This window comes from Orbicella franksi, chromosome 3, assembly GCF_964199315.1.
Source record: "Orbicella franksi chromosome 3, jaOrbFran1.1, whole genome shotgun sequence".
Taxonomy (NCBI): domain Eukaryota; kingdom Metazoa; phylum Cnidaria; class Anthozoa; order Scleractinia; family Merulinidae; genus Orbicella; species Orbicella franksi.
Genome location: NC_138147.1, coordinates 14,875,638 through 14,902,085, shown reverse-complemented (window position 1 = coordinate 14,902,085; position 26,448 = coordinate 14,875,638). Strand labels below are relative to the sequence as shown.

Here is a 26,448-nt window from a genome sequence, read left to right as displayed (position 1 = left end):
TCGGAACTACCCGCTGTGTCCCGCAAGAAATAGTGTTCTTTTTTTCTATATAATAGGTTCTTTATCGACCAAGCTTGTTCGGTCAGGATGGCTTGATATTGACCTTGTTCTTTTTGGCGTGTTTGTGGACCTCGACTCCACCTCGGTCCATAAACACGCAAGAGAGAACAATAATCCAAATCATATCCAGCCATCTTGACCTGACGCTTGGTCAATAACCCATAATATATAGATTTAGCCGAGCCTAAAAGCAGAGCTCCTGGGCTGGGTTGTTGAAGGCCCGATTAAGCTAAACCAAGATAGGCGAGAATTTTAATTTGAGTTTTGAAACTTTACGGTGGAGTTTTCCATTTCTGTTGTTTGGCCTTCTGTTTTGAGTTTCAATTATCTTAAGGTCCACGTAGGTAGGCTCTTACCGATAGTGCTCGTAAAAAAAAGCATTAAATGCTTAAAGCAGTGCTTGTTTTTTGCCAAAAAAGTGCTAAAATAATGCTAATTTTTTTAAAAAGTGCTCGTGGGTTACATATAAATGCTCACTTTTTTCTGATTTTTTTGAACATAGAATATTACATTTTTCAGATTTTAAGTTACATTTTTCAACAACAAAATGTAACGATCGATGTTTTTTTTTTTTCCGTTAGTCCATTCTGGCTGACTTCCATTGTTACTCGATGACAACGTGGATGACGCCATCTTGGAACGAGTGTGATGGACTGGGTTTCTAGAAGGCAACCGCTGACCTATCAAACCTATTCCCCTGGCCTCCTCGGCTCCTTTGACTAAAATGAGGGCAAAATGCATCTGGGAGGCTTTGGACGCCATAAATATAGTCAGATTGTGCTTTTTAACACAAAATTATACAAATAATCAGTCGAAAATCAAAAATAATGCTAGCAGTGCTTTTTGGGATAAAATGTAAAAAAAAATGCTCGCGAAGACAAAATAATGCCAAAAAAAGTGCTAGCACTATCGGTAAGAACCTGATCCTCAAAATACACAAAAAGCAGTGAAAAACATTTGTATACAAGAAAAATTATACTTCGGTTAACTTTTATAATCCTGGGTTAGCGTTAACCGACTTCCGAACAACCCAGCTAGCAAGTTAACCTGACCTGACATGAGCCCGCAATCTAATCGAAAACGAGCACATGGTCAGCGGTCAACTTAAAAAATACGTGACCTTGATGAGCTCTAAACTTGAGTCTGCGATATGGTCACGTGATACTAGTCAGCGGAAACCTTGTTTTGACAGATGTCAATTGACCAGTACATGGATGTCCAATATCAAAGAGCTACGCTACAAACTGAGGGTGCATGTCTCTGTCGACCTATTAGCTGGAGTATGGCCGCCATGTTGGGCAACTCCGCCGTCATCGTCGTGCGTACGCGCCCACGAGCAATACCGCTAGCCATGAAAACCATGAGAAAATTCATTGTTGGGTCTCCTTTTCTTTCCCGTATGAGTTCCGCTATAAACTAATAACGAAATCAATATAATGAAGGAAAAGATTCGTCTACAGATATAGAGTTTAACCTAATAAACCTTTATTTCTCGATGTTCTACTACATAACTGGTCAGTTAAATGCGTCAAATACAAAACCATATTTATAGTGTTCTCTTTCTACATTTAATTCAATTTAGACAGTGCAATAGCTTGCCTAAAAAACCCTTCCCTTCACAATGTAAATTTATAATTCTGTCTTAAATTGTGATAATAGGTATTTTTACATTGTAAATGTATTCCCTAGTATCCCGGTATCGCATTCTTCGAGCTACTGAAATGAAACGATATACAGTCTCTCAAATTTGCCCTGTTATACCGTCATATTAGTACGATTAAATCAGGTTAATAGTTTATAAAACCCGTGAAAGTGGTCCTATTTCCGTCCTCTTAAAATTTTAAAGATCCTGCTTTCTAACATGGCCGTCGGAACAACACTAACTAATACACCAAATGGATTTTCCTCTTTCGTAATTGGGCGGGTAGGGGTTGGGTTGGTATACGCCTTCCAAGAAACTACTGTTATTTCACTAAGACTTAACTGAAATTCGGAAAACTCGTCGAAATATCGCCGAAATCGTAGACTTTCCGATTCTCTTTACCCAATCACAGACTAGTGCAAGTATTCGTGAATCACTCCGAAAGTTGTGACGTGAGCATGCGCCGTACTACTACATTACAATACAAGTTACTTTTACAATGAGCTACACGCCTTCGTTTTTTATGAGCGAAAGTCAACTCGGCTGCGAAATGTTCTCGTCGAGTTTTCTCTCAAGCAAAAGGAGGGCTCTGCAAAAATTCGTATCATATACTTAGTTTTATGTAAAAAAGTTTGCATCAGTTTTCTAAAGTTGAAATAAAGTGATAAAACAATATCTATTCGTGTTTCCATAGTGAAAGTGGGAATAGCTTGCAATTAAGGCTAATACAAGCCATTCCCGTTTGTAGTTGAGTAATTCTCCTCATTGCTTCCACTGCAAGTTCATTCTGGAGAATTTAACATAGCTTTAGCACTAATTCAATGAATCTTTAAAAACCATTTTTCAGATCATGTCGAGATCCTCTCTCATACCGACTCACAATTCTCCTAAATTTCTTACCCTCTGAGGAAATATTCTCAAATTATGATTTCCCCGCTAATTATTATAAAATGCCATATATGGAGCCCACTCTTCGCACGACCTCGCACACTAATTGCTTCACTTTGGTATCAGTACCAGTGGAAATAAGGCATGTCACCGCGGGAAAAACCGCTGGCAGGACGGCCTTGAATTGCAGCGTGGGTAAATTCAAAAGAAGTTCAAGCATGGTTATAACTAGATTTGTCCAAATGTTAACCTGAAATAGTTCGTCTTCTTTTCTCTTTAAGAATTGTCTTTCAAACTCTATCATGCGGATATCTTCCTCCAGGAGATGTTGATAGTGTTTCGATTTCGGATCCCGCGGGAATTTCTCCGTAGCGGAGAGTTTCCATCTTGCGAGAGGAGAATGCAAAGGTTCTTCCGGATACCCGTTGCCCCAGTTTGAAACATCGCGAGCCGGAGATGACGTAGACGACAAGGAGAAACTTCTCTCCAACTCAACTTCGTACGACATGTTCCCCTGCGCTTCACTTTTGTATTGATTATAAAGACGAACGTATACGCTGCTCAACTGATCACAAGCTTCATTTAGTCGCCGCACAATCCAGTCCACGTTGCGATCGCCTTTGAGCAAGTCATTGTGGCTGCGCGCGGGGCTGTTGACTGATTCCTCTTTGACGACATCGTCTTCTTTCTCTTGGGTGTTGGTTACACGGTCCCCGGTCAGAATGCGCTTTATGTGTGAACTGGAGAAGTGTTCGCCACTGTGCCTGCAAATCTGGAACAGCGTGTGAAGGTAGCACGTGAACGCAGTCGTGGACTGCCGCAGGAGATTCGCAGGCGCGTCCAACTTCGCCAGCTTTTGTATCAATGACCGCAGACCAGGTCTAGCATTGAACTCGTACGCGACAGTGTGTGACTCCATCAGACAATCAAACAACACTGACAAGTTAGCTGGTGACAGGTACGAAAGGAGACCTGGGAGATTAGCCTCAGAGCCTTCGTTGTTAAAGTTTTCCACAGACGAGGCTGGGCTGCCTGGGTTCGAACTCTGCGCTATGACACTGTCTGCATTGTCGAGGAGAATGGAGCCGAGAGTCTGTAGCAAGAGCTGATGGGATAGCAGACTGACCAATAAACCGCGCAAAGGAACCCTGGGAATGAGTGGATGAGAACGAGGCTGTTACAAACTAAACGACTACTAATCCCTAGTTCTCCTCTGGGAGAATAGGGCCATAAAACTAAACGACAAAACACTCTATTTCCTATTGCTCAAAAGCCTTTCCTCTCTTTTAATACTTACTCCCAGTATCTAGCAAAACGAAGTTATTTATTAACTAACCTATCTGCATTCTCTGGCTTCTCTTTGTTTTCCACCGAAGACAACACGAAGACATAGGACCGCTGATCATCTTCTTCATTCGCAGGACCAGGAGTGTCTTGTTTGTGAGTGGAAGACTTGTCAACTTGGCTGTCCAGCAAAAAAACCTAAAAGGGTGGAGAAAGAGGAACGAAAACTAGCTTCGACCACAACTGGCTTGGTAGCTAGAATTTGGGCATGAGGAACTAGAAGCAAGAAAGGGCTAACGCTAGCTGAGATCTGAAGCAGGCGATTTGAGTAAACTCTATCTTGGTAAGTAAAAAAAGTTAATTTACAGATTCACTCCGCAAAATTATAGCCAGGTCACTTCCCATTTCGTTTTTGTCCTCGAGTGTTAGTAGAGACTTGCCTTTCCGTTACCTTCAGATGGTCAAAATGTGTCGAAAAACTGCGCGTTTTCATACGGATTGTCTTATGTTGACGTATAGATTAAAATTTGTGTTTTAATAGGCACTAAATGTCCAAGAAACTAATTCCAACTGGTCGGACAATTGGCTATCAAGTTTGGTTACAGTCGAGGGAGGGTCTCTAAAATAACGAAATGGTAGTGGCGCGTGTTTTCGATTCACTTCTTAGATACTCTTGTCCATACGTACACAAAATAACTGATTTTCTTCGTTGCGGTTTACTTTGAAGTTCCATGCTTTTGCTAAGGACAGAACTCGAATTCATTCGAATAATCAGAAATATTTTCAACTTCAGATAACCAACCTGCTCCGCCACTTGCTGTAGTCGTATCATATCGGCCGTTATGACGTCACGTCGCGCGACAACCCTGACCGTCATGCCCTCGTCGCCGTAAACACTGAATGATCCCGGCTGGAAGCACGCTACCATGTCCCTAAGGTTTGATAGGGTAGTGTGTACTGCCTCCCTGAGGCCCTCACTGACAATGAGCCATAGGTCCTCTGTGAAGACAGGCCCTCCGGAGAGTAACAGGTGCCTGGATAGAGAGAGAAACAAAGTGCAAAGGCGTTATTTGGTGTGTCTTTGGCTTGAAGAACTAAGAGTTTTTCTCCAGTGACACTGTCACGTGTCAAGTACAAAACATGTTGATGTCGTGATAGCTGTCACGCCAGCGTTTCACCAGTTATCACGTTACGTCATTACATAGCTTAGCGAGTTGAGAGAAGATTGCGACCGTACCTGACCAGTGCCTCAGAAAACTTTATCTCGTGTGCCTCGCTCACTGAATGAGTAGTTTTAATTACCTTAGACAAGAACATCCAAGTCTGGCTATTCCTTCTACAGGTTGAGAGACACATTCTAACAGCAGATCCAAGGTTTGCTTGATCATTCCAGGAACACACTCTGCCGCGCCTGTAGTGTTGAAGCAGTATGAAACATTAGACGTACTTGAAATCACGTCCATTGTTTTGCGTTATCTCAGCGCTATAACCTAGATAAAATTAGTTTGTGAAACTTCTACAATGTGCTTAACAGAACAAAGATCATGCTTCATGGTCTGCCTTAAACCAAAAGGAATAATCGAATCTTGGTTCACACTGCTTTTAGTTTCTTTCCGCCATGTTCATATCTTTACTTTGAGTTGTTATTAGTTAATACTGTGCTAAAAGGCTATTAATTTATGTCGAAGCAGTTACTAGAAGTGGGCTTCGTGGCAATATCTGTCCTAGGTCCTCATGCGAAACCTTGCGTATTAGGATGAAATCTGATTACTGGTTATCATTGCGATGTCTATAAACAAAGAAAGCCAACTTACCTTGAACACTTAAGAACTGTCCCAGCTCTTCTACAACCAGTTCAGTTACGAGCCCACATGCGTGCTTAAAGTTACCCGCTGTACTTTCCCAGTAGCTCCCATCCCTGTTACCGCGCTCGACCCAGGACTCAAGCATCGGCAGCAGGAGATTGGTGACTACGTAGATAGAGAAGTTAGGGCCTGGCACGGTGATAATTGAGCGCAAAATATCGAACAAGACCTCTAAAGTTTGGGGCTGAAATTTGCAAGGACACTGTGCGACCACCTTCGTAAGCCCCTCCAGCAAAAGGAACCATACGCGCAGTACTCCCGTGTCGTCGATTGACGCAATCGAAGCTGCTGACGTCATAGTTGGGCTTTGGGTTTTTGCTTTCCGATTGGTTGATTCGCTTTGTTTAATGGGACTTGAAATGGGACTCGGGGTACCTGGAAATTCGGAAGAATGCTCCACCAAACGAACAGCATGTGATCCATGAAAGACCAAACTCGAAGGCATGATGTAGATGGATGCCAACTTTTTCGACATGCTCAGCAGGTACTCTAAGGCCGGTAGGCACATCTCATTGACTGTTCCCACGTCACTGTTCGGGTTGCTTTCGGAATCAGTTCGGCTGCTTTCGTAGTTGTCGTTGACGCCCGAGCCACGTACGAACATGAGAAGGGTCTGGATGCACTGCACGGCGGCAGATGCGAACACCGACGAATTCTTGTTCGTGAGAAAAGCCGAGAGAATGTCAAGTATCTGATGAGGTCTACGGTCTTGTTCTACCCCGTCCGTAAGCTTGCGAGAAACCACTGGCATGTTTCTCAATGCGGAGAATACAGGTCTCCAGCCAGACTTGATGCTACTTAAATGGGTTTCTACCAGTTGGCAAAGCGTTGTCAGTATCTGTCGAAAAAAGTAATTTTTAATTGAGGAATATGGCACAAATTCAGAAACGTTTGCGTTGCTATTCGTGGATACTTTGAAATCCAGGTGGAATAGTACAGCCTCTAGCGCTGGAAGGGTAACTGTGTTATGTTCATTGGCAAGACACTTTTCTGTTACATAGCTTCTCTTCAAAGAGATTATAAGCGGGGGCTGATGAACTGTTAGGAAATCATGGGAAAACGTGGAGGGATAGAGTGGTGGGGAATGGTGGGGGAGAGGGGGGTGTGTGTCATAGGCTGTCTCCTGAATGGCCTAGCATCCATTCATCTATACTTCTAAGCACTTCATTCTACTAGGTGACTCAGAAAAAGCTTCCCTGGTAAGATTCCAATCCTATTTTCATCGTAAAGCCACACTACTGGTTTGTCGTTCTCGTTATTTACCTGTTCTTGATCGTCTTCACTGCAAGATGGTGAAGACAAGATGCCGTCAAACGGTTTAAACAGCGCCTCGTGGAACCAAAAGTGAGGGAGCTCGCTGCGGTTGCTCAGGAGCTCTGTCATGATATCGTGAAGGGACGTGATTGCTAGTTTGGATATGTGCCTGTCTTTGTGAGACGCAGCCTATGGAGATTGAAAAGATGTCAATACAACATTTTAATGTATTGATAAAAGTGTTTCAATGTTTCAATATGAGACTCAAAACGTTTGCACTGAGTTAGCAGACAGCGTTCAAACAGAACATGTTTCATACTGCAGTGTAAAAGAGCATATTTTTGATTCCTCATTTAAAGGCCCAGTTTCACCCATTCGGCATTGCGGCCGTTTGTTATTGTTTTCAAATGACGAAATGATTTTTGATTGGCTCTTTGCTTATCGCGGGTTTCCTCTGTTTCTTGTCGGTTCGAAGCGCGCCACTGTAAGATCGTATCTTTCACTTTGTTGGCCGATAACTAGTATTCCAATAGTTTGCCGGATCCGTGGTTCATGGATAGCTTTCCAGAAGATGCCGTAAGCACACTTGTAAATTTTTATGGCTCAGCATTGGACTCGAATGAAGAGGACAACGAGGAAGATGTAGACGTAACTGCAGAGGTGAGATATTTCAAATGAATTTTCTGTCACAATAATTTAACTATTCTTCTAGCGCTTATTTATTTGTAATTTCGTCTACGGACAGGTATCAACAGCAGCAGTCGCACAAAGAGGCCAGGAAAATATAATTCCTGATGGCGCCGAGCGTTTGGAGGCCGAAGTTCAGCAGTCCGCCGCACAAATCCAGGTAAATTTTCATTACACAGCCGATGCTCAGATATGTAATGGTGGCATCTATCCGTAAATTTCAAGTTCGTTTACACGATTGATCACACTAATTACTTTCAATGCACCTGGTATTGATAGTTATTGTAAAAAAATTAACTGCGCAAAAGGAAGAAAAGAAAATGCCTGTTCAGATAAACCACTGGGATTTTGTATATTTCCACACTTCAAAGAACTGTTTGCCCTGTTGGGGTCATGATGTGCAAGTGAAAATAAATTGATTGCCTTTGAATCACAAATGCATCTCAAAACTATCTAAGTACTAGTAAAAAATTAAATTGATATATGTACTCATTTCAGCCACTGGGCTGGCATTCACTGTATGATAGATTCAATTATCTTTATTAGAATATTTTTAAAATTTCTTGCTTAGTTTGAAAGGAACAAATGGCAATACGGAAAACGTTACGAAATCAATTTGCCTAAAACCATTGGTGTTTGACTCAGCTCATGAAATCAAATCCATTTCCTTCTATTCCTTATTTTACTAAACTAAACCTCCAAAATAAGCAATGTTCAGTGATAAAAGAGTCCCGCCACAATGTACCCAGTGGTAACGATGTTGCATCATTGATTTGGAAAACACGCGAACGAAATTGATTTTCTCTCATACCAACCTCTACAAAATGGGGCGCTATAACTGCCCATGCTCTCATTAGATGCAATAACGGTCTGTTGGTATTGCGGGCGCTCCTCAGTATCACATCCGCTAGTCGGTACAAATGAAGTGTTGTGCTAAAAGATGGCGTCTGACCATTGGAGCTTGCAGGAACTCCTCCTCCAGGGGAATTTGAACTCTTGTCAACTACGGAACCAAACAGCTGCGTCTTGGAAGCGTAGACGAGGGCTTCAAGGAACGACAGAAGACCCTCGAGGTGAAGCGTGTTGGCGGCGTGCTCGAAAAGACGATCTACAGCGGCGGAAAGAGCGTAAATTGCGCGGGAGGCATCGGCTGGGGTCAACAGTCCGCCGTTGGATGGCGCATGGTCCGAGCCATTTTCGGAATTTTGTCGGACAACGCCGGTACCATTCGGAGAGAGTTCGCCAGAAAGGTAATCAGAGATGCTGGAAGATTCCGACATTGGTGAAGGAATGTCGGAGTTTATGCGGAAAGAGCTCGGTGGTGTCACGTGTGACGACAAGTCTCCTACACCGCTACTGAAATGCACACGTTCCAGCTGCGATATGTACGTACAGCATCTGCAAATAGATACCATGTGATCAATCTCCAGTTTCTCCTTAAAATTTCTCAACATAGTTCAAGCTGGAGGGTGATGAGAATTTATAAAATTATCAACTACATGTTTTAGCATAATTGTTATTAGTGTAAGGCAAATCGTCAGCTTGGGAAAACGGCTTTGACGCACCTCCACGCTTTTCTTCAAACTAAAATTTAATCGCAATTGACAACAACACTGGCAGTATTACTTATGTAATAATACACATGAAAAAATTACTCGATTCTGATTGGCTAAGAGCAGTGCAGTTCAAGTGTAACACCAGTGTAAAAAGTGTAACATCAGTGCAAAAAGTGTAACACCAGTGCAAATTACACATCGAAATTCTGGATTATGATTGACTGTAAGAAAATAGCAACCTTTCTAAGAAAATGATATCATGTAAAATGATGATGAAAATTTTGTGCTGAAACTTTGAAAAAAGTTTTCTCAAATGAGAAAAAATGGCTTCAAGAAAGATCTTCCGGCACTTCCTCCGCGCGAATTTTTTCATGTTTATATTATTAATAAGTAATCATACGGTTTTTCTCGTTCAATTTGGAGTTAATTTGCACTTGTGAGTTCTTCAAAAAGCTCCCTCGTGCAAATTAATTCCAAATTGAACTCGAAACCGTATGATTACCTATACTAATTGTCAATTGTTTCGTTGGATAATTAGTGCTTAGTCACTTGGTTTTTCTTAATTATTACGACTGGCTGTACCTGAATACGTGTTTCCAGCATTTTGGTGCGTGACTTCCGAGTTCCACTCCAACGGCCAGCAGTCCATCCATACTTAGTACATGCGCAGCGTGAAGCTTGATGAAGCTTGGCGAGGAGTGGGACCTGGTTCTCTTTCCTTCCAGACCCTCTCCCCCACAAGAAGCACTTGCTAACTGGGCTAGAACCAGTTCACAGCGGGTTTGAATTCCCAGTGTGCAACACAAGCGGGCTGCTCGTCGCAGACCATCTAGACTGAGGCAGATGGTGTCACGTTCGCGATTGTGATCTCTCTTGGATTCTCCGCCCAGCATTGCAGCAACGTTATTCGAAGTACCTGGATTGTAAGATAATTATTACGGACTCTGATCAAAGGATTACCAAAAAAACCTACACTAGTCATGGGATATTACCCTGTGTAACTAATACAGGTATGTGCATCCCAAAAGGTGTGGAATGGGTAATTAGCTGTTTGGTCGGAAAATATATGGGTCATAGATTTTAACATTTCGGTCTCAAATTGGGTATGGTTTTAAGGGAGCCGTTTGAACGTATTTAATTAAGCGTGTTATCTCTATAAAAGAGAGAAAGAGCGGCAACTGATCCTATAAAGCACGATTTATCGCTTCAGATAGGCCAACAGCAGGTCCGACAGAACTGGTATGAAAATTGACATACTTAATGTTATGAGGGGTCAGGATTTGGAGGCGCAGGGCATACTTCCCAGTGAACATTCGAAGGGATATGCAGCCCTCGTCCCCAACCTCCTTCCAAGTCTGCTCACCTGAGATGGAAGTCTCCAGAGGAGCTGACAGAATCTCTAACACTGAATCCCACGTGGTAAGCAGCACCCTCCTTGCAAACTTCATCCCCTCTCTCTTAGCTGGCGGCAGCGTGCTTGGGTTCCTGTGGTGAAGGAAAGGGCTGTCGTCTTCCTCGGAAAGCATGTTGTCGTTGAGTGTGTTGATCAGGGCCCGGTTGGTCAATGGTGAGTCCAGTGTGTAGCCGGCCTTTCCTAAAATGTTGTAGGTGGTGACAAGGCGGTACAGCTCACCCAGCCAGACGGAGGACAGACCAATGGGAACGCCACTGTTGAGGATGGCACTAATGAAGTCCTCCTTGGAAATCAGAGGAAAACAGGAAAAATCAGTTTTATATATCCCTCCCTTCGCTCCTCACCCTCTCAGACCAACTAATATTTGGTTATTTAGCTATCAGCAGATAAATGTGGCCATATCTCCTCTAGCCTCAAAGTAAAGGATGTTCCAGGTAGGTATATTTGTATTCTTAGTCAAAAGGGAAAAAATGCAGCTATTTCCAAAGGAGAAAATCTCAATAAATAGAGCTGGCCACAATGTGAAACTTTCTATTTTCTTTCAAAATTAAAGCCCAAACTTTAAGTACGTGGGTAATTGAAGTTGGCATTCTTTAGGCATAATATTCGCAATTTGTTTGCGTTGTTGATTCTCTGTTCGGCTAGCTTCGAAAATGTAAGATGAACCAAGTGACCCATTGTGATTGGCTACCCAAGTGGGCAAGATGGGACTCTCTTGCTCGCCCGAAAATGCCCAGTTTGTTCCGCAAGAAAATAAAAAAGGCTAGTCTGTTCTTGATTCTATGTAATAATTCCTTTATTGACGAATTTTGTTCGATCAAGATGGCTATGAAAGTCGACTGCACCTCGGTTCATAAAAACGCAGGACAAAAAAGAACTTTGCCAATATTCGACCATCTTGACCTTGGTCAATACCCCACGCATAGCACGATAAGCCGCGGTACGTTTTATTTTCTTTCCTACCTGTGCTAGTGCGGGCGTGGCTGTTTTCTTCTGATAGTATCCACTCTTCAGTAACTTCAAATTCAGCGTCATAGTAGCGTACACAGTGACGTACACACCATCCGCATTAAGAATAGGGAAGCTCGGGTCCGACATCGCTCCTTCGCCCGACTTCTCATCGACCAAATCCGACCGTCCCCGAAGTGTTCCGAAGTTTGGAACGTTTTTGCGCTTGAGTGCCATGCATGTGACCGCTTCACAGACGTCAGAAGCGAACTGCTGCAGAGCTTCGTCAACGGCCACTGGATCAGAGAGGCTCAGTACTGATGGAAGAATGCCAAGTAAACAGCGTGCAAAGTTTCTAGCGCCTTCTTTCTCGTTTTCCTCGACACTCTTTTTGACGTCCTTTACTTTCTTTTTGTCTGGCGATTTGCCTGAAGCGTTTTCTTTGCCTTTGTTCACAAAAACACCGTTTATTTTCACGCCCTGCGACGAATTTTTCCTCGGCATGCTCGCTGCTCCCTTAGCATCAGGCTCGTCCAAACTCTGGCTTTTAAGCAGAATTCCTTTTGGTTTATCACCGTTGCCGTTTTGTTGTTTACGATCGTATTCCGAAGCCGAACGAGTTCTCCGAAGAGTCCCTCGGGGGCCTTTCGTTGGCGATCGGTCTTTTTCCTTTTCCTCCCTCAAAGCCTTTTCTCTAGCTTCGATTTTATTTGCTTTGGACTCGACGTATTTCCTGTGCGTTGGCGAAGCTTGTTCCACAGGTTTTCTGTTCATAGGTTCGACTATTTTCCCATCATTCGGCCACCGTCTTAATCCGGGTTTCGGATTGAACGATGAATCACTTGATGAATGCGCTTGAGGCTTGGGAATTCCTCCTCTGTTACGTTTTGGTTGACCTCCTCTCTTTTTATCGCTATCAGCCGAAGGTGCTTCGTGGTTTTCAGTTATAAGCGACGCCCAAGAATTAGATCTTCTTAACGGAAAATGTTGCAGACTAGGCGAGGAACCTTTACTAATCGAAAGATCATTGTCAGAATAAGACCTTCGCAATCCGAACTTGCTCTGCGTCTTAGAGCCGCTTTGCGATAGCGACGCTAAAAAGTTCGCTTTTCTTTCCGACAATGCACCACTGTCTGACCCTGCGCGCTCTCGCTGATGCGCATGCCCATTCATGGTACGTTTTTGAACAGTCGGTTTCTGCCTTGTTTTGCCATCAAGTGATGAAGATCGTTTGACTGTTGTCCGCGCATTGCCGTGAGGACTGGTGCCAACTCTTCTCGGAAGGCTGCTCTTGCGTGGAGTCCCGGACCGCGGTGCATTGTTGAGGCGGGAGTTTTTGATGTTTTCGGTTTCGTGTATTTCAAACATTGCTATCTCGTCTTCTGAGGCGAAGTGTACGCTCTTCGGTATAAGAGGCCTGATTTCAGGTTCGTCCTCTGAAACTGAACGAGAAAAAGAGAATTACTGCTAAGGCGTTATAATTATATACAGATCTACACGTGATATCTGAGCTGACAATTGCACACCTCGTGTGGTGTGCCAAGGGACAACTTGCGAAAATCCAGCTGGCTGACATACTTGCAAATTTGCTATCTTAATGGTTACACTATCGAACGATAGAAAGTCCTCGGGGTGAGCGCAGCGTTTTTTGTCATTCTTGGCGCAAAGCATTCAACGAACATAAAAAATACGGCTTCTTGCTCTCGATCTCTACCGGCGATTGTGATAGTTGGCTTGCAGCTTTGACCCTCGCCAATTTTCAACCAAGAGAAATCCCAAGCTCTCAATTCAATGTTCGGTATGAGAACACCCAGAAAAAATTCAGCAGTTTAGATAATTTTCAGGATAATTTCAGTAAATGCCAGATTGTCTTCGTAAATGCCCGAATTTAGAATTTTCTGAAACTTTTGTTCTGAGACAGTCCTGTGCCTTTATTTTTCCTTCAATTTATCGCGTGTTCATTATTGTTAGAAAGAAAACCGTGCATGAGCTCCACAACTTAATTATTGATACACTCTATTTAGTGGCTTTAGATATACTTCTTTAAAAAAGTGTATTCGTTAAGCACATGTTTGGTTAGATGTCTTACCATCATTTCTCATTATTTCGCCATCTGTAAGATTGTCCCAGGCTCCTCCATCCTTCTCAAATCGCTCGGTCAGAGACTCAATATCTCCATCGGGGGATCCCTGGGAATTCAATTCCCACCGGTTTCCCCCTCTATAACTGCTTCCCTCTCCATTCATCCTACCGTTAACAGAGTTTCCCGATTCTCGAGCAGAAGCAGCGTTGTCGTATTGTTCTTTGAGCGTGTCCCAGTTATCAGTTTCTTTCATTTTGCTCAGGAATTCGATGTGTTCATCGCTCAAGCCTCGTCCTTGACTTAAGTCTTCTAAGGATCCAAGCAACGCTACCACGCATGCTACACTACAGCTGGCCACAGTACTGTCGGCGCAACGGGCAGATTCCACAATGCCATCCATCAAACTAAATAAAATAAAATAAGACATTAATCAAGGATTGTTACCACAATACTATTCCCTAAAGATAGTCGATTCAAACTTGCGATTTGAAAACTTATTTTGTTTCAGTTAAGGCTGCCGCACACTAGCCGAATTTTTGTCGTAGAAATGCAGATTTTTTTGTCGGGGTCAAATCGGGTTAAAATTTGTCGGGCCATTAGCTTGCCGCAATCTAGCCGATTTTTTGAAGCGACTAACCGCGTTGAGGCTTGGGGCCGAGTCATCCAAAATCAAGATGGAGCCTATTCCACCGACGTGACTCTCTTGACATTTCCTAATTGGTTGAGGCGCGCGCAAGCCCCAACAAATTGTCTTGGTCCACCGCACACTAGCCGACAAGGCCCGACAAGACGTTTTGAGATCTAGAACTGTCAGATATCACCCGACAAGCTCCGATCTTGTCGCAGACTTGTCTGAATTTACCGCACACTAGCCGACAAGTGAAGATTTTTTGTCGGCCGACAAAAACTCGGCTAGTGTGCGGCGGCCTTTAGGCTTGCATTTATACCAAGAGGCCCATAAATATCGAAACTGTAAACTACTCAAATTTTAACCATTACGGTAGGTATTGTGGCTACTTTGGAACTGACTCATTGTGCAAATCTTAGGGAGCTTTCCATTCCAAAATTTCCATTGGCGACTTGAATGGAACAGCATTTCCCACAATTTCTGGAAAAGAGGATAACCTTGTGAAGTACTCGCAAATTTTGGAAATTTCTTACCTGGAAGTTTCGTTTTATTCGATTTTCTCCAGGATCCGGAATTTCCAGAACTTTTGGTTGAGTGGTTTGTATTTCGGAAATTCAACAATTCTCGGATTTTCCGGGAACTTGCTAAGAACATTTTCGAACGAGTTGTCTCTTTCTCGGAATTTTTGGTTGAATGAAAAGCACCCCTTGTTACAACCAGGGCACACTGTGCCGACTTCGCGGAAACTCTCGATTAAGTACCGGAGAGTCGCATTCTTTTTGTCCTAGCAACATTCCTGTTATTAAAATAAATTAACACGGACTGTAGTTCTTCTGTATCACACTTACAGTCGTAGTAAATCCAATTCAGATTTCTTCTGCTCGGTCGGGGAGTCTGGTGATGGAGGATTGTCCTTGTCAATAATCGTCGGACCTGCGGCATCCAATAGTCGCTGCGGACTGGAGAGAAACTGGAGACGAATTAAAAATGCAATTAACAACGTAGAAGTGAACCTTGAAAAATGGCTACTTCGGGAACAAAATTACTCAGTGTAGAGTGTAGTCTAATCAGTGTTGAGTGGCAGCCGTGAGGAGCACCGTTTTGTGGGTCATGAATGTAACCTAAACAACATTTTAACAATAAGAAAAGATACCACTTAGATGAACATTTTCTTCTGGAAAGAACCGTCTATTCACGTGAAATTTTAGACGCTCAAAGTGTTCCGAAGGAGAATACATGTTTAGAATAAAACTAATGTTAACGCCTGGACTGAAATAAAGCTGCTTCATAACAGGATTTGTCTCAGTGAAGTCAATTTATCTTCCTATCAATTTTAAATTTCTCCGTTCTGTTCTTAGCAAATCTAACATGCAAGTAGTGAGAATAAACCACTTGATCAGCCAATCCACTGTACCTCTTTTAGCGCTTTCAATGCCTCCGCTCTCTGCTGCGCTGGAGGATACAAAATAATCCGATGGAACAGTGACTCTAACACGGGCCTCATGGCCGCCAAGGGGCCCACAAGCCGCAGGAGCTCCGTGGCTATGTTATAAATGGTCCTTGGTATAGGCCCCACAACCGAGGACGATTTAGCGAAGTTCCCTGTTCCGCGTCCGCCTCGGTTGATTTCTTCAGGGAATGGAGTAACGGTTTTAGGCCGCTTGTTTAGATCATTCAGGGGGCTGCCTAGCAACTGAATGAGCGCGGGACAAAGAAGTTGCCTGAAAGAGAAAGAGAGAAACAATCGTCCTGGCTCTGTAATGTCTGTAGCTATTAAATTTAGATTTGGTGTTTTCTGTTCTTGGAAATGGGGGAAGTGAGATGATTCATATATGAAGTACTTTCTGAGATTTTTTCAAAGAAAAACTGATAGCTTTTCAGTTAATGATTGTCGTAAGTTCTTGTGGCAACAAGTCAAGGAAACTGGTGGGATAATCATTTTCGTTACTCGTATTTCTATCCACTAGACAACATGTTTATATATACTGTCCTGAAGGATTAGGTGTTTAACACTTTTTACCAGTGGGATTTATTTGATAATAAGTTGTGAACGTTTGCTCGCGGTTGTTGAGTTTTGTCTCGCAGTTTCAACCCATTTCAAACGTTTACTATCCTCACTTCCTCAAAGGTTCCTGTCGTTTTTCGGAACTGTTACAAAATCAAACGTCTGTTTCTTGAATAGTAGCAAATACCAATAACTCCGCCATGTTCGCCATGTTCCTGAACTCACCAGATGACGTTTATAAACTCTTTCTCTTGTTGCAAGGCTGTCGACAGGCTGCTAAGCATCACTAAGATGGCCTCAAGGTACAATGGGATGGCCTGGCCGCTTTGCACCGGCACACTACGACAATAATCAAAAATAATTTTTATCCACGTTCATGGAGGGAAATGCCATGGGAAACTCACCAAGCAAAATCAAAGTACAAAGTCAGGTTTTCAAATCGAATAAGAAATTTTCTCTTTCCAAACAAATATCACTTAAAGAATCACGATGGTTAGATAATGTAACCCGAGGACTTCCAAAGATCGCTCGAAAAATTCCGAAGATTGCCGAGATTAAACGATGTTTTGCCTGAAATTTCAAAAACTTCTGAGCTTACTCCGAGAGTTTTCCGAAGATTTTACGAACACTCCTAACGACTGCAGGAAGATTTCTAAGTAAACTGTTTTTGCATCGTTAGTAACTGGAAGAAATAAACAGTTGCGAACTAATTGTTTTCTTCCTTCGTGCCAAAAGTCACTGACTACAAACGCATAAGATAAGTTTACATCGACATAGAATCTGGATCGAATTTTACCAATCGAACGGAGCCGAAGAGCAGATGGGAGTTTTTGTTTTGTTTTTTGTTATAAAAACTTTCCCAGTCTTTTCTCGTATTTTCGGTTTTCAATTAAATGGAAATTAGAGGTAACTGAAGGACAACGAGAAGAGAAAAAATCAACTTTTGAGGATAACATTCTCATAAAGTCGTACATATGTTTTCTGGTACGTGCTGATGTTAACAAAAAAATTTTCAAGTTGAAGTTACAATTTATTCTTATAGCATTGCGTGCCCGGCATTATTCTTTCCACAGTGATCCCACGCTGAGCGACAGAAAACTGAGTAATTATATGAGCGCTTTACCCTTTGACTCCTGGTAACAACTAAATCACATCATCCTATCGCAATAAAAACCACACAGGGCGACAAACTTTTCAGTGCCTCAATATTCGCAAGCCTACATAATGAGTTATTATCTGAGCAAACATTTAGTCAAATTTTGACAAATTTGTTTATTTGTTGTGTTACTTATGTTAACATTCAATACTACATTTTCCTAATTATTTTATTTGTTTTTATTTTAGGTGCCAAACGGTTGCCAAATGCTCCTTCCTAATAAACGTCGAGGGAACTACATTCGATCAGTACGAAAATTTGTTATTCGTTGTACTCAAATTTTAATATTCTCTATGGGACAATCACAATGGTTCGTTGTAGGGTGCATAGAGGAACCATAATTTTATTTTGAAGTACAAAACATATTCTTAACCACAAAAAATAGCTATGTAAAACTTAAAAAGGGCAAAACAAAAAACAATAATTTTACCAGACACGTTTATTTTCTCCATCCTTAACACATGGCCGCTCTGGTCTTTCAACTTTTTCATTTCAACTTTTTAAATGAAACAGTGATGAAGCGACCGCTTTTGTTTCTCTGATATTTTTAATAAGTTTGAGTTATCTATTGCACTGCAAATGATACGAAAGCTCTAAATTGAAAACGAAATGCCAAATTTTACTGTACGGGACAATGAATAACAGACATTTCAACGTAAAAAGACTTCCAAAGAATTTCTCAGTTAAATGGTCACACGATTTCATCTACAACCGCAAAACTGAGAACCACATGATTGTCTTTGTGAGTAAAAGGTGTTAAAGACCTTCTCGCCCTAGTATTCAGTTATAATTTTGTTTGTTTGTTTTGGCCTTTTTGCTCTATACATCGAGTAAACTGATCTAAGTATCTCCTTACCTTGGTCCCGCGGTGAGTCGGAAGCAGAAATGCTTCAGTAACAGCACCACGTCTTGACTCAACAACTTTGCATGGTCGGTAGAGAACAGATTCGTGTCTACATACATGAAGGGAAAGTAGAAGGTAATTACGTTACGTCACAACACCGTATTTGAAAGCATCGCAGGTGAAATGGTCTGGTTTTGGCGGGAAATAAAGCGATTGTCTCACAAATAGAACACCGGTGTACAGAATGAAAAAATACATATATATTTACTTACGTTTCACTATCTTGGAGTCCGTTGAAGATTTTGATGTCTAAAAAAGGAGTTGTACACACTACTTTATCATTGGTACAGTCATAACGGAAAAATGTTGCAACCACGCGACATTAGGGACCTCACGCATATACGACGGCGACGGCGAGGACGACGCCTAGTAAAAAATGTGTTTCTATTTTACTTTGGAATTTCTCATTTATTTAGATCTATTCAGTGTGTTTGTCGGTATTAAAACTTGCCCCTGCTGAATATGCTACGGATGCGTTCAGTTCCAAATAGAAATACGAAAAATTAGCCGTCGTGGTTCACGTTCTCCAGACAACGTAGAATTTGGTCATTTCACGTTTATGTTTTGCAGAGGACGGCAAAGAAATGTACCAAGAATTATAATGCACGTGCACAGCCATTGTTCTCCTCATTAAACCTTTTGTTTGGTGACGTTCTCGTTGCCGTTGCCGTCGTGTTTTGCGTAAGGTCCCTATTACCGCAAGCTTTAAGAGCTCTCAATGTTGTGCTCCACCTTTAAAAAAACTACTGTTGCCCGCTAAATTGATCTTTTATTGGCCTATGAAGTTTAGCTTTATCTCAGTAGTGGAGCTTGGGGGCGAGGGTAGTTTATGGAGTGTGTAGAAGCAACGTGTCAAGTCACATATTTATGATATAGAAGGCAGAATTGAGCATTAGCTCTATTGAACCATCTGCTTGCGCCCTCAAATCCCAGAGACTGGGATGCACTCTACATTTACTCTTAGTAATCGACTATTCTCTGAATATATTTCATGTGCTACTATCAGAAGTTAACCAACTTCTCTATCTGCGCGGTACAGAGATGCAATATTCGACTTAAATTCTTCGGTACGCAGGACACTGATTAGGGTAGCGTGTCTGTTTGATTACTGCTCGATTACTGATTCGTCTCCAGTCGTCTTCAAACAACTTCATACAACGCGCGGCACGGGGTGAGGTGGGAGCGCGGGGTAAGTCAGGCTCGAATATAAGATTTCGCTTAAACAAGAGCCAATCAAAGCCAGCTACGGGGAACTCTGTATAAGAATGTTTCGGGTCATATCTCAAAAGTCCTAGACTCCGGCGGAGACAATGACGTCAATCTTACCATGGGACTTGCCAGACTGTCCTGCAGACGATGACACACTGAACTAAGCATCTGTGTTAAGGTGGCTCTGCACGCTGTCTTGGTAGCGACCTGATGAGCACGCGTGTACGTCTCGATGCATATCTGTGAACAAACACGCGGAAATTAGTGTTGGTTGGGTGCGGGAAGTTAGACCTTTTAAGTCTCCTACGGGTTAAAGCGTTTAATTCGGCGTCGTAAAATAAGACTCGCTGTGACAAATGATTGCTTTAGGGAAATCCGTGTTATAAAGCTATAGATTATCTGTAAATTTGAGGTGTTCTCACCATTGAATATTCAATGATTCCACTCATATTTGCAGTAGTTAGTAAACGGCACAGGTGCTAAAAAATGTGTGGTAGAAGTTTGCCTGGTTTTAGGTTCAATTTTCGGTTGATTAATGCTAAATAATTAAATATGTCGGCGAACGCCGGTGCAAAGAAATAATGCCCAATATATGCAAAAGCTATCCATAATTCCTCTCATTGGGTGAATGCGTCGCGAACTGGGATCAACCTAGATACGAACATTTGCCAAAAGAATCGATAAATTGTTGTCTGAGTTGCAAAATACTTTGTTTTATTACTCTTACCTCAGCAAGTTTGATGAGATATTCACCGTGAACTTCACAAGACGCAGAACACGTAATGATAAGCAGCAGCTGAAGAAGTAAAGGCAGGAAATGTTCTCTCCATAATTCGCAATAAAACTTCTCGCCATATTTAGAGCCCGTCTTCATCATACGTGAGTGAAGGTTGCATTTATCGTTTAGAAATTACGGAAACCAAATGAGAGCCAGTTAATATGAGGGTCGTACAGGGGTATTCTCTTGATGCGTGATTAGCTGATTTTATTTTTCGTGAAACGTGAATTTAGGAAATCATTCTTCGTTATCCGTGACCAAAAGGTTTTCCGTGACCGGCAAAGACTTGAATTATTAACCGAAATTCGTGATTTCACCACTCTATTCGACGTTATTTTGAGACGAAAGTCTTCCGAATGGTTAGAGTCTTCTATCGAGATTGACTTAGGTATGCGATTTGCAATATGGAGCCTTGACTTTGCCTTTCACGATTTCGCCTTTTTCAAACACTCTTTCTAGTGTAAGAGCCGATTACTAAAAATAGTATCTTAATTACTTATTTTCGTGATTCGGGAAAACGAAATTTTTATACCCGTGATCCGTGATCCTCTATTTTTTCCGTTCCTGAACCGTGCCAGAGAACCCCCTGAACGACCTTCTAATATGTATCACATTAATATGTACCACAATGATAAAAACCAAACATGTTCGACGCCGAGTCACTGACAGATGACTCTACCGTGTAGAACAGCTTCTTTCATTACTATAACTAGGCTGATTTCCGTCTACGTTTGAGATTGTTACCTTCATAACTTCGACCTGTACTTCATCTGCCAGAGAGGGAGTGGACGCTACTGTGGCAAGAAACTGAACCGGAAGTTGACTTTCTGCGTCTTCTTCATTCTCCGAGCGAAATCGATCATCGGAAATTAACTTCTGAAAAAACAAGATTTAAAACAGAGTTAGGTCAACGACAAGGGATAAGTGACCACCTCTCTAAATAATTTTTGGCCCTGTTAGGAATACTTGAAGAACCAGCCGAACATCGCGAGACACTTGAACATGTGGCACCCATTATAGCATATAGCTATAACGAGCGTGTCACCCTCTCGCTTATACAGTCAACACTCGTTTTAGCGGGCACCATCGGGGGAGAGAGTCTGCAATAGTGTCACGTGCTGCTACACTCTTTTAAGATTTCCAGTTTCTTTTCATTTGTAGTACATTATTTGGCTTCGATAAGAGAAATCATAGCCTTTTGCTTCGACTCATAATCATATAATATAGGTCAAAATAGTGTACAGTTTTTAACTTTCCAAAACTGCAGAATAATTAAGTCATTCAATACGTCAAAGTTGTCCGTTGTAACGAGAGAAGAAGAATAAAAATGTTAGTTTGGGACCACCTGATGTGCCCCAAATTCTGTAATAGCGGGAGTCCTTCATATAACGGGAGTTATTTCCATACGTTTCTTTGTAGTTTCGACTGGCCGGGGATCTAGCTTCAATTCGTAATAGCGAGTGTCCATGTTAGCGGGGTGTATGCAAGGCGCAAGTTGACGGTAATACTGATTTTCTTAGCTACCAGCTCCTTTCCTTCCGTCCTCTCCCGCTATTCTTACAGTACCCAAAATATCGGGATTTGCGGAGCTAATAATGCCCGAAAGTGGCTGAAACAATATTTCAGTCAAGAAGGGCAGTTGAATGATTTCTGATGTTACCACGGTGATATACTTAGTGTTTGACCTGTCTGACATCTTGGAACAAAAGTTTCTTTTAGAAACCTGTCCTCCGCATTATCATGTTACCTAGGCAACCTCGCTGATCAAGAAATTGTACGATTCTCGTACGATTCAGCTAAAACGTTTTTTGTCATCCTTGGTCACATTTTAATTACCACTTTTATCGGCGTGCTCCGGAAATTCGCCGCAGCTGAGTAACCATAAGTGTTTTGTCCAAGGTGAATTGTAAATTATTTATGTCTCAATTAGTATACATTTGTACATTACTTAGGAAAGGTTCCACCCGAGCAACTGGAAATCAATTTACAATCCTGATAAACGTCAAAAACACGTCAACTGATTCATGAACCCACATAACGTTTAACAGACACGTTGCCTCTCTGTCACCATACAAACTGACGACTCGAAAGTGAACAAAACTTTAAATCAAACATTTCCGTCCAACATTTTCCCTTCTTAGGCTGTTTCTAATCTTATCAGTGTTGTTAGATCAGATCAGGCATAAAGTTAGACATTCTTTTAAGAATTAATAAGTTTTTGTTTTCCTCCATAACTTAAGCACGATTTCAAAAGACGACGAAATCGGAATAAACAAGATAAAATGCTAAAATTGCAGTCAGGGATGGCCATCGGTAGCATAAATCAGTTGTATATATTCAAGATAAGCTTAGCTGGGCGAATTTGTGCCAGCTGTTGTAGGGGATTTTAGTGACTTGATTGGCCTGAAGGCTTGAGCATTCGTTTAGGCTGTTTTATACTTACGTCACGAATTTAAAGATAAATTTAGAGTCAAGCGCTACGCGGATTTTCTAACGCATCGATAACGTTTCAGTAATATTAAGGCTGGTTTCCATGTGATCACCATTATTGCCACGTTTACCGCAAGCAAGGCTCAGTGATCATTGCGATGATATGTCCTGACCATCACTGTGGTAGACATCTCAACGATGGTAGGTATCATATGTCATAAATAGGTAGTCGTAAGGATCGTTCAGTTAAAGCTGAACCAGCTGTGGTGACCGCAGCGGCATGGGAACCAGCCTTGAGATAGACCAGTAAACCTTAGCTCCCAGGAGTCTCCTGTAGCTTAGTAGTAGAGCATCTGACTAGTAACCAGAAGGTCGTAGGTCCAACTCGCTCGTAGCTAGAGAACTCTGAATTCCTTTAATTTCCGAGTATATCTGTGTCAGTGGCAAAAGATCATTTCCCCAGTTTAGGTCTATCTCAATGATCGTTGTCGCAACGATCGCTAAAAAGTTGTTTCTATATGAATGCAGAGATCCCTGAACATTTTCTCAGCGGTTGCAGTGATCATATGGTACAGTGTAAACCGCGGTTGATTAAGCAAATTTGGATATATCGGGTTCAACAGCAGATAATACCAAAGTTACGCAATCTGGGCGTTCGTTCTGCCCAATTCGCTGGGAACATTCATTCATCGCTATTTTCACCTTTAATTATGTTTTATATCGTAAAATTCGAAAATATCTCTTCAGATCAGTTTTTAATTAAATGTCTGATTCTTAGAGCGAGTAAAAACTACAGGTATTCTCACTTGAAACGACTGGTGTTAAACTGAAAGCCGTATTATTTAAATCTCTCCCTGTTGACGAAACGTATCTTACGACTATGCATTATGTTAAGTTTTTCCATTTGCAAAAATTGTTTGAGTATTGGCTCAGACAGTTTTTTAAGACGAACCAAATTTCAACCGAGCAATTTTGTACACGGGGCAGAGGATTTCGCGGCAGAACGCGGCTTATTTCGGCGAACAAAAGGAGCGACTGAATTTCTTGCAAGTCGTCAACAAACAGTCACAGAGCAGGTTGCAAACGGCAGGAAAGCTTGAACGATCCTTGTTCGTTCTGGTACTGCACAAGCAACGAAAGTACCTCAATGACTTCAAGTGGGACTAAATTTTGTTCGCTTTTGACTTTGTTAAAACCGCACGTAAAACAGTGAAAGCCGGGAGTGAAAGCCGGCTTGCTGCGGAATGAAACCTTTGCCACAGACAGCTCAAGAATTATGTTAAAAGTGAATTTCATCATTAAAACCTAATGCGTTCTTGTCAAAATGTCCTTCAGTTTCCCGACAATGTTAAACGACGTGAACTGTTAGTGCCTCTAAACCTTTGTTAACAAAGCTGACTGCTGAGCTATTCCACGAGGATGTCATAAATTATTTATTTTCGAGTCAAAACCACTGGAGAGTATATATTTTTCATAAATTTACGCAGAGAAAGAGATAGTTGTTCGTCGCTAATGATTTTTAGAAGACCATTTGTAAACATTCCCCGTTCTGCTTTAATTAAAGGAAATATCTTCAGAACGTTGGTGCAAAATGTTAATTGATACTTTAAAGAAAGCTTTTTTATGTCTTTTTTTGACAAGACAAGTGGTTTACAACTTTGAAAATCATTTACTTCTGTTTAGAAGCTCTAAGTAAACATGTCCTAAACGGAGACTAAAACTAACTGCAGCTAACAAAAACAATTCTGTAATAACTTTTTACGGAGTAATTGCGGCAAAAATGTTTCTTTCGCTATGCAGATGACTTGGCTAATTTGTCTACTTCGTAAAAACTAAAGCTTGATTGGTGTGGAGTGTTTTTAAGGGCGAGCGTGAAATAAAGAAATTAATTCTTTTCTTGCCTATTTGCAAGAAAAACAATTGCTTGAAAAAATTAATTTTAGTTGTCTTCATATCTGAGTTGAAATAATGTTCAATTACAGAACGACAGTGAACGAAATGTCTTTTACTTTAAAAAAAATCAAATTTTAAGAGATCAGCTGATTAAATAACTAAAAATCTGTGATTAGCAAGGATACCTGATATATTGACGGATTCGAAGTTTGCAAAATCCTGTCTCAAAAATTGCATATTTCTGTATCCCAGTTTCGTATCGCAGTTACGGCTATTTCGTTATGGCAGTTTATTCCTTGCAGTAAAAATGTTACTTAAGCGACCAGCCAGCGGGCATTCAAATTAACTTTCAATTTTAATTCGTAAAGTATCCATTTTCACCTTTCCATTTTACGGAGACAACACCTCGTTGTTATCGTAATGTGATGTACTATTTTGTGTTACACGGGGCCTTGATTTTAGGAAACTTTCAATTTTATCATCCGTAGAATTGGTTTGATTTTCAACTCCTTTCATAAAATCCACTCATTAATTAATCAAATCCATCCGTCCATTGACCGTGCAAGACGAAGATACTACAGAATATTCGCCGCGAAAAACTGTTATTCGTCCACTAACCTGAAGGCCGTTTACAGCATGAAGCGACAGCTTGCTTGATCGAGACTCCAAGGCCAGTTTCAGCGGTAGGAAGCACTTTTCCCTGGGAAAAGAACAGCCAATTATATTTACAGACCATTTGATCCAACAGTGGTGTCCACTTTCCTACCTGTAGAGGCCGATATTAGCGGCAGAGGGGTTTGACTAGGGCTTACCTCAGCTCGTGGGGCTGGACTTTTCGCGTTCCATTTCGACTGATGAAGAGTCCGTCTGAAAAACCAAAACCACATTTATCAGCGTATTCTCCTGGCAAATTTCTCGCGGTTTTTTTCTTCACATTGCACCTAGCTTACCCGTCGCTGAAATACACGCGTCTCGTAGGTTCTTTGCTTTACTTGACGTGGCATCGTGAGCTAAGTTAGATAACACTTCCTCCATGGCTCTCTAACCCATCAGACAAGCCGCGCACAAGAAATAATTCCAGAAATTCGACGATTATTCCCGTCTCTACTGCGAGATCATCTTCTCGAAAGCTTTTTCAAGTCACAATATTTTGCTTCAGCAGGTCGTTAGCGCGTTCAACGAAAACAATTCAAACAATAGAGTAGAGAAGGGCATCAGCGATGCGCCGATCGCGTGCGCAGTGTTGTGTGCAGATGAATGGCTTCCTTCTTGGCACCTGTACGCTATCCTATCAATCATCTCCTTATAAGGAAAGCGCGCGCATACCTGAAACCGAGCGTACATTGGCATGACTGCAGACTTTAGCTCCTAAACTTGAGACGGTCGAAGCCAAAATATCTTCTCTAAACTGCGCTGTTTCAATCGAGCCCTCTCCCTGAATCGAGTAATTCATACGCTTACTCTCTTACTGTTCTACAGCGTCAACATAGAAGCCAGCTGATTGAACAAACGCAACTTTGATTTTTTTCAGTCGCCAGTACAAATTTCTCCAGAAATCAAATTTCTTAAAAGCGTGACGCCTTGGTGGGCGTTTGATTCACGCGTGTAGTTTGAAGTTAACATCTTTTCTAGTTTTGTTCTTAAGACGGTAGGGAGTGATTTCTAACAGATATGACTGGAGAGGTGTGGAGCAGGGCGGTACAATATTTCGCTCCCGTGTTCTCTCCGTGTGTTCCCTCCCACACAGTCCAGCAAGGGAATCCC

General features: G+C 41.8%; 1 protein-coding gene across 1 annotated transcript; it reads right to left on the bottom strand.

The window, feature by feature from the left end:
• Positions 1–820: 820 nt before the first annotated feature.
• LOC145481441 (brefeldin A-inhibited guanine nucleotide-exchange protein 3-like) lies at positions 821–26,448 on the bottom strand. The gene is made up of 22 exons (XM_081459934.1): positions 25,635–26,448; positions 25,497–25,551; positions 25,303–25,384; positions 21,106–21,237; positions 20,311–20,379; positions 19,701–19,823; positions 18,587–18,623; positions 18,327–18,423; positions 16,540–16,653; positions 15,724–16,030; positions 15,158–15,279; positions 13,688–14,085; positions 11,614–13,040; positions 10,600–10,933; positions 9,819–10,152; positions 8,496–9,078; positions 7,003–7,182; positions 5,689–6,577; positions 5,177–5,285; positions 4,677–4,908; positions 3,927–4,072; positions 821–3,738 (listed from the first exon to the last, which is right to left on the bottom strand). The coding sequence occupies exons 1-22, from the start codon at positions 25,717–25,719 to the stop codon at positions 2,646–2,648; spliced, it is 6,948 nt and encodes a 2,315-aa protein (XP_081316060.1). The 5' UTR covers positions 25,720–26,448; the 3' UTR covers positions 821–2,645.

Coding starts and splice junctions, on each gene's coding strand:
- LOC145481441 (XM_081459934.1), bottom strand. CDS start 25,719: ATGGAGGAAGTGTTATCTAACTTAGCTCACGATGCCACGTCAAGTAAA. Junction 14,086..15,157: donor GAATTGGATTTACTACGACT/GTAAGTGTGATA, acceptor TATTTTATTTAG/TTTGATGGATGGCATTGTGG. Junction 7,183..8,495: donor TAGCGCCCCATTTTGTAGAG/GTTGGTATGAGA, acceptor CAATCTCCATAG/GCTGCGTCTCACAAAGACAG.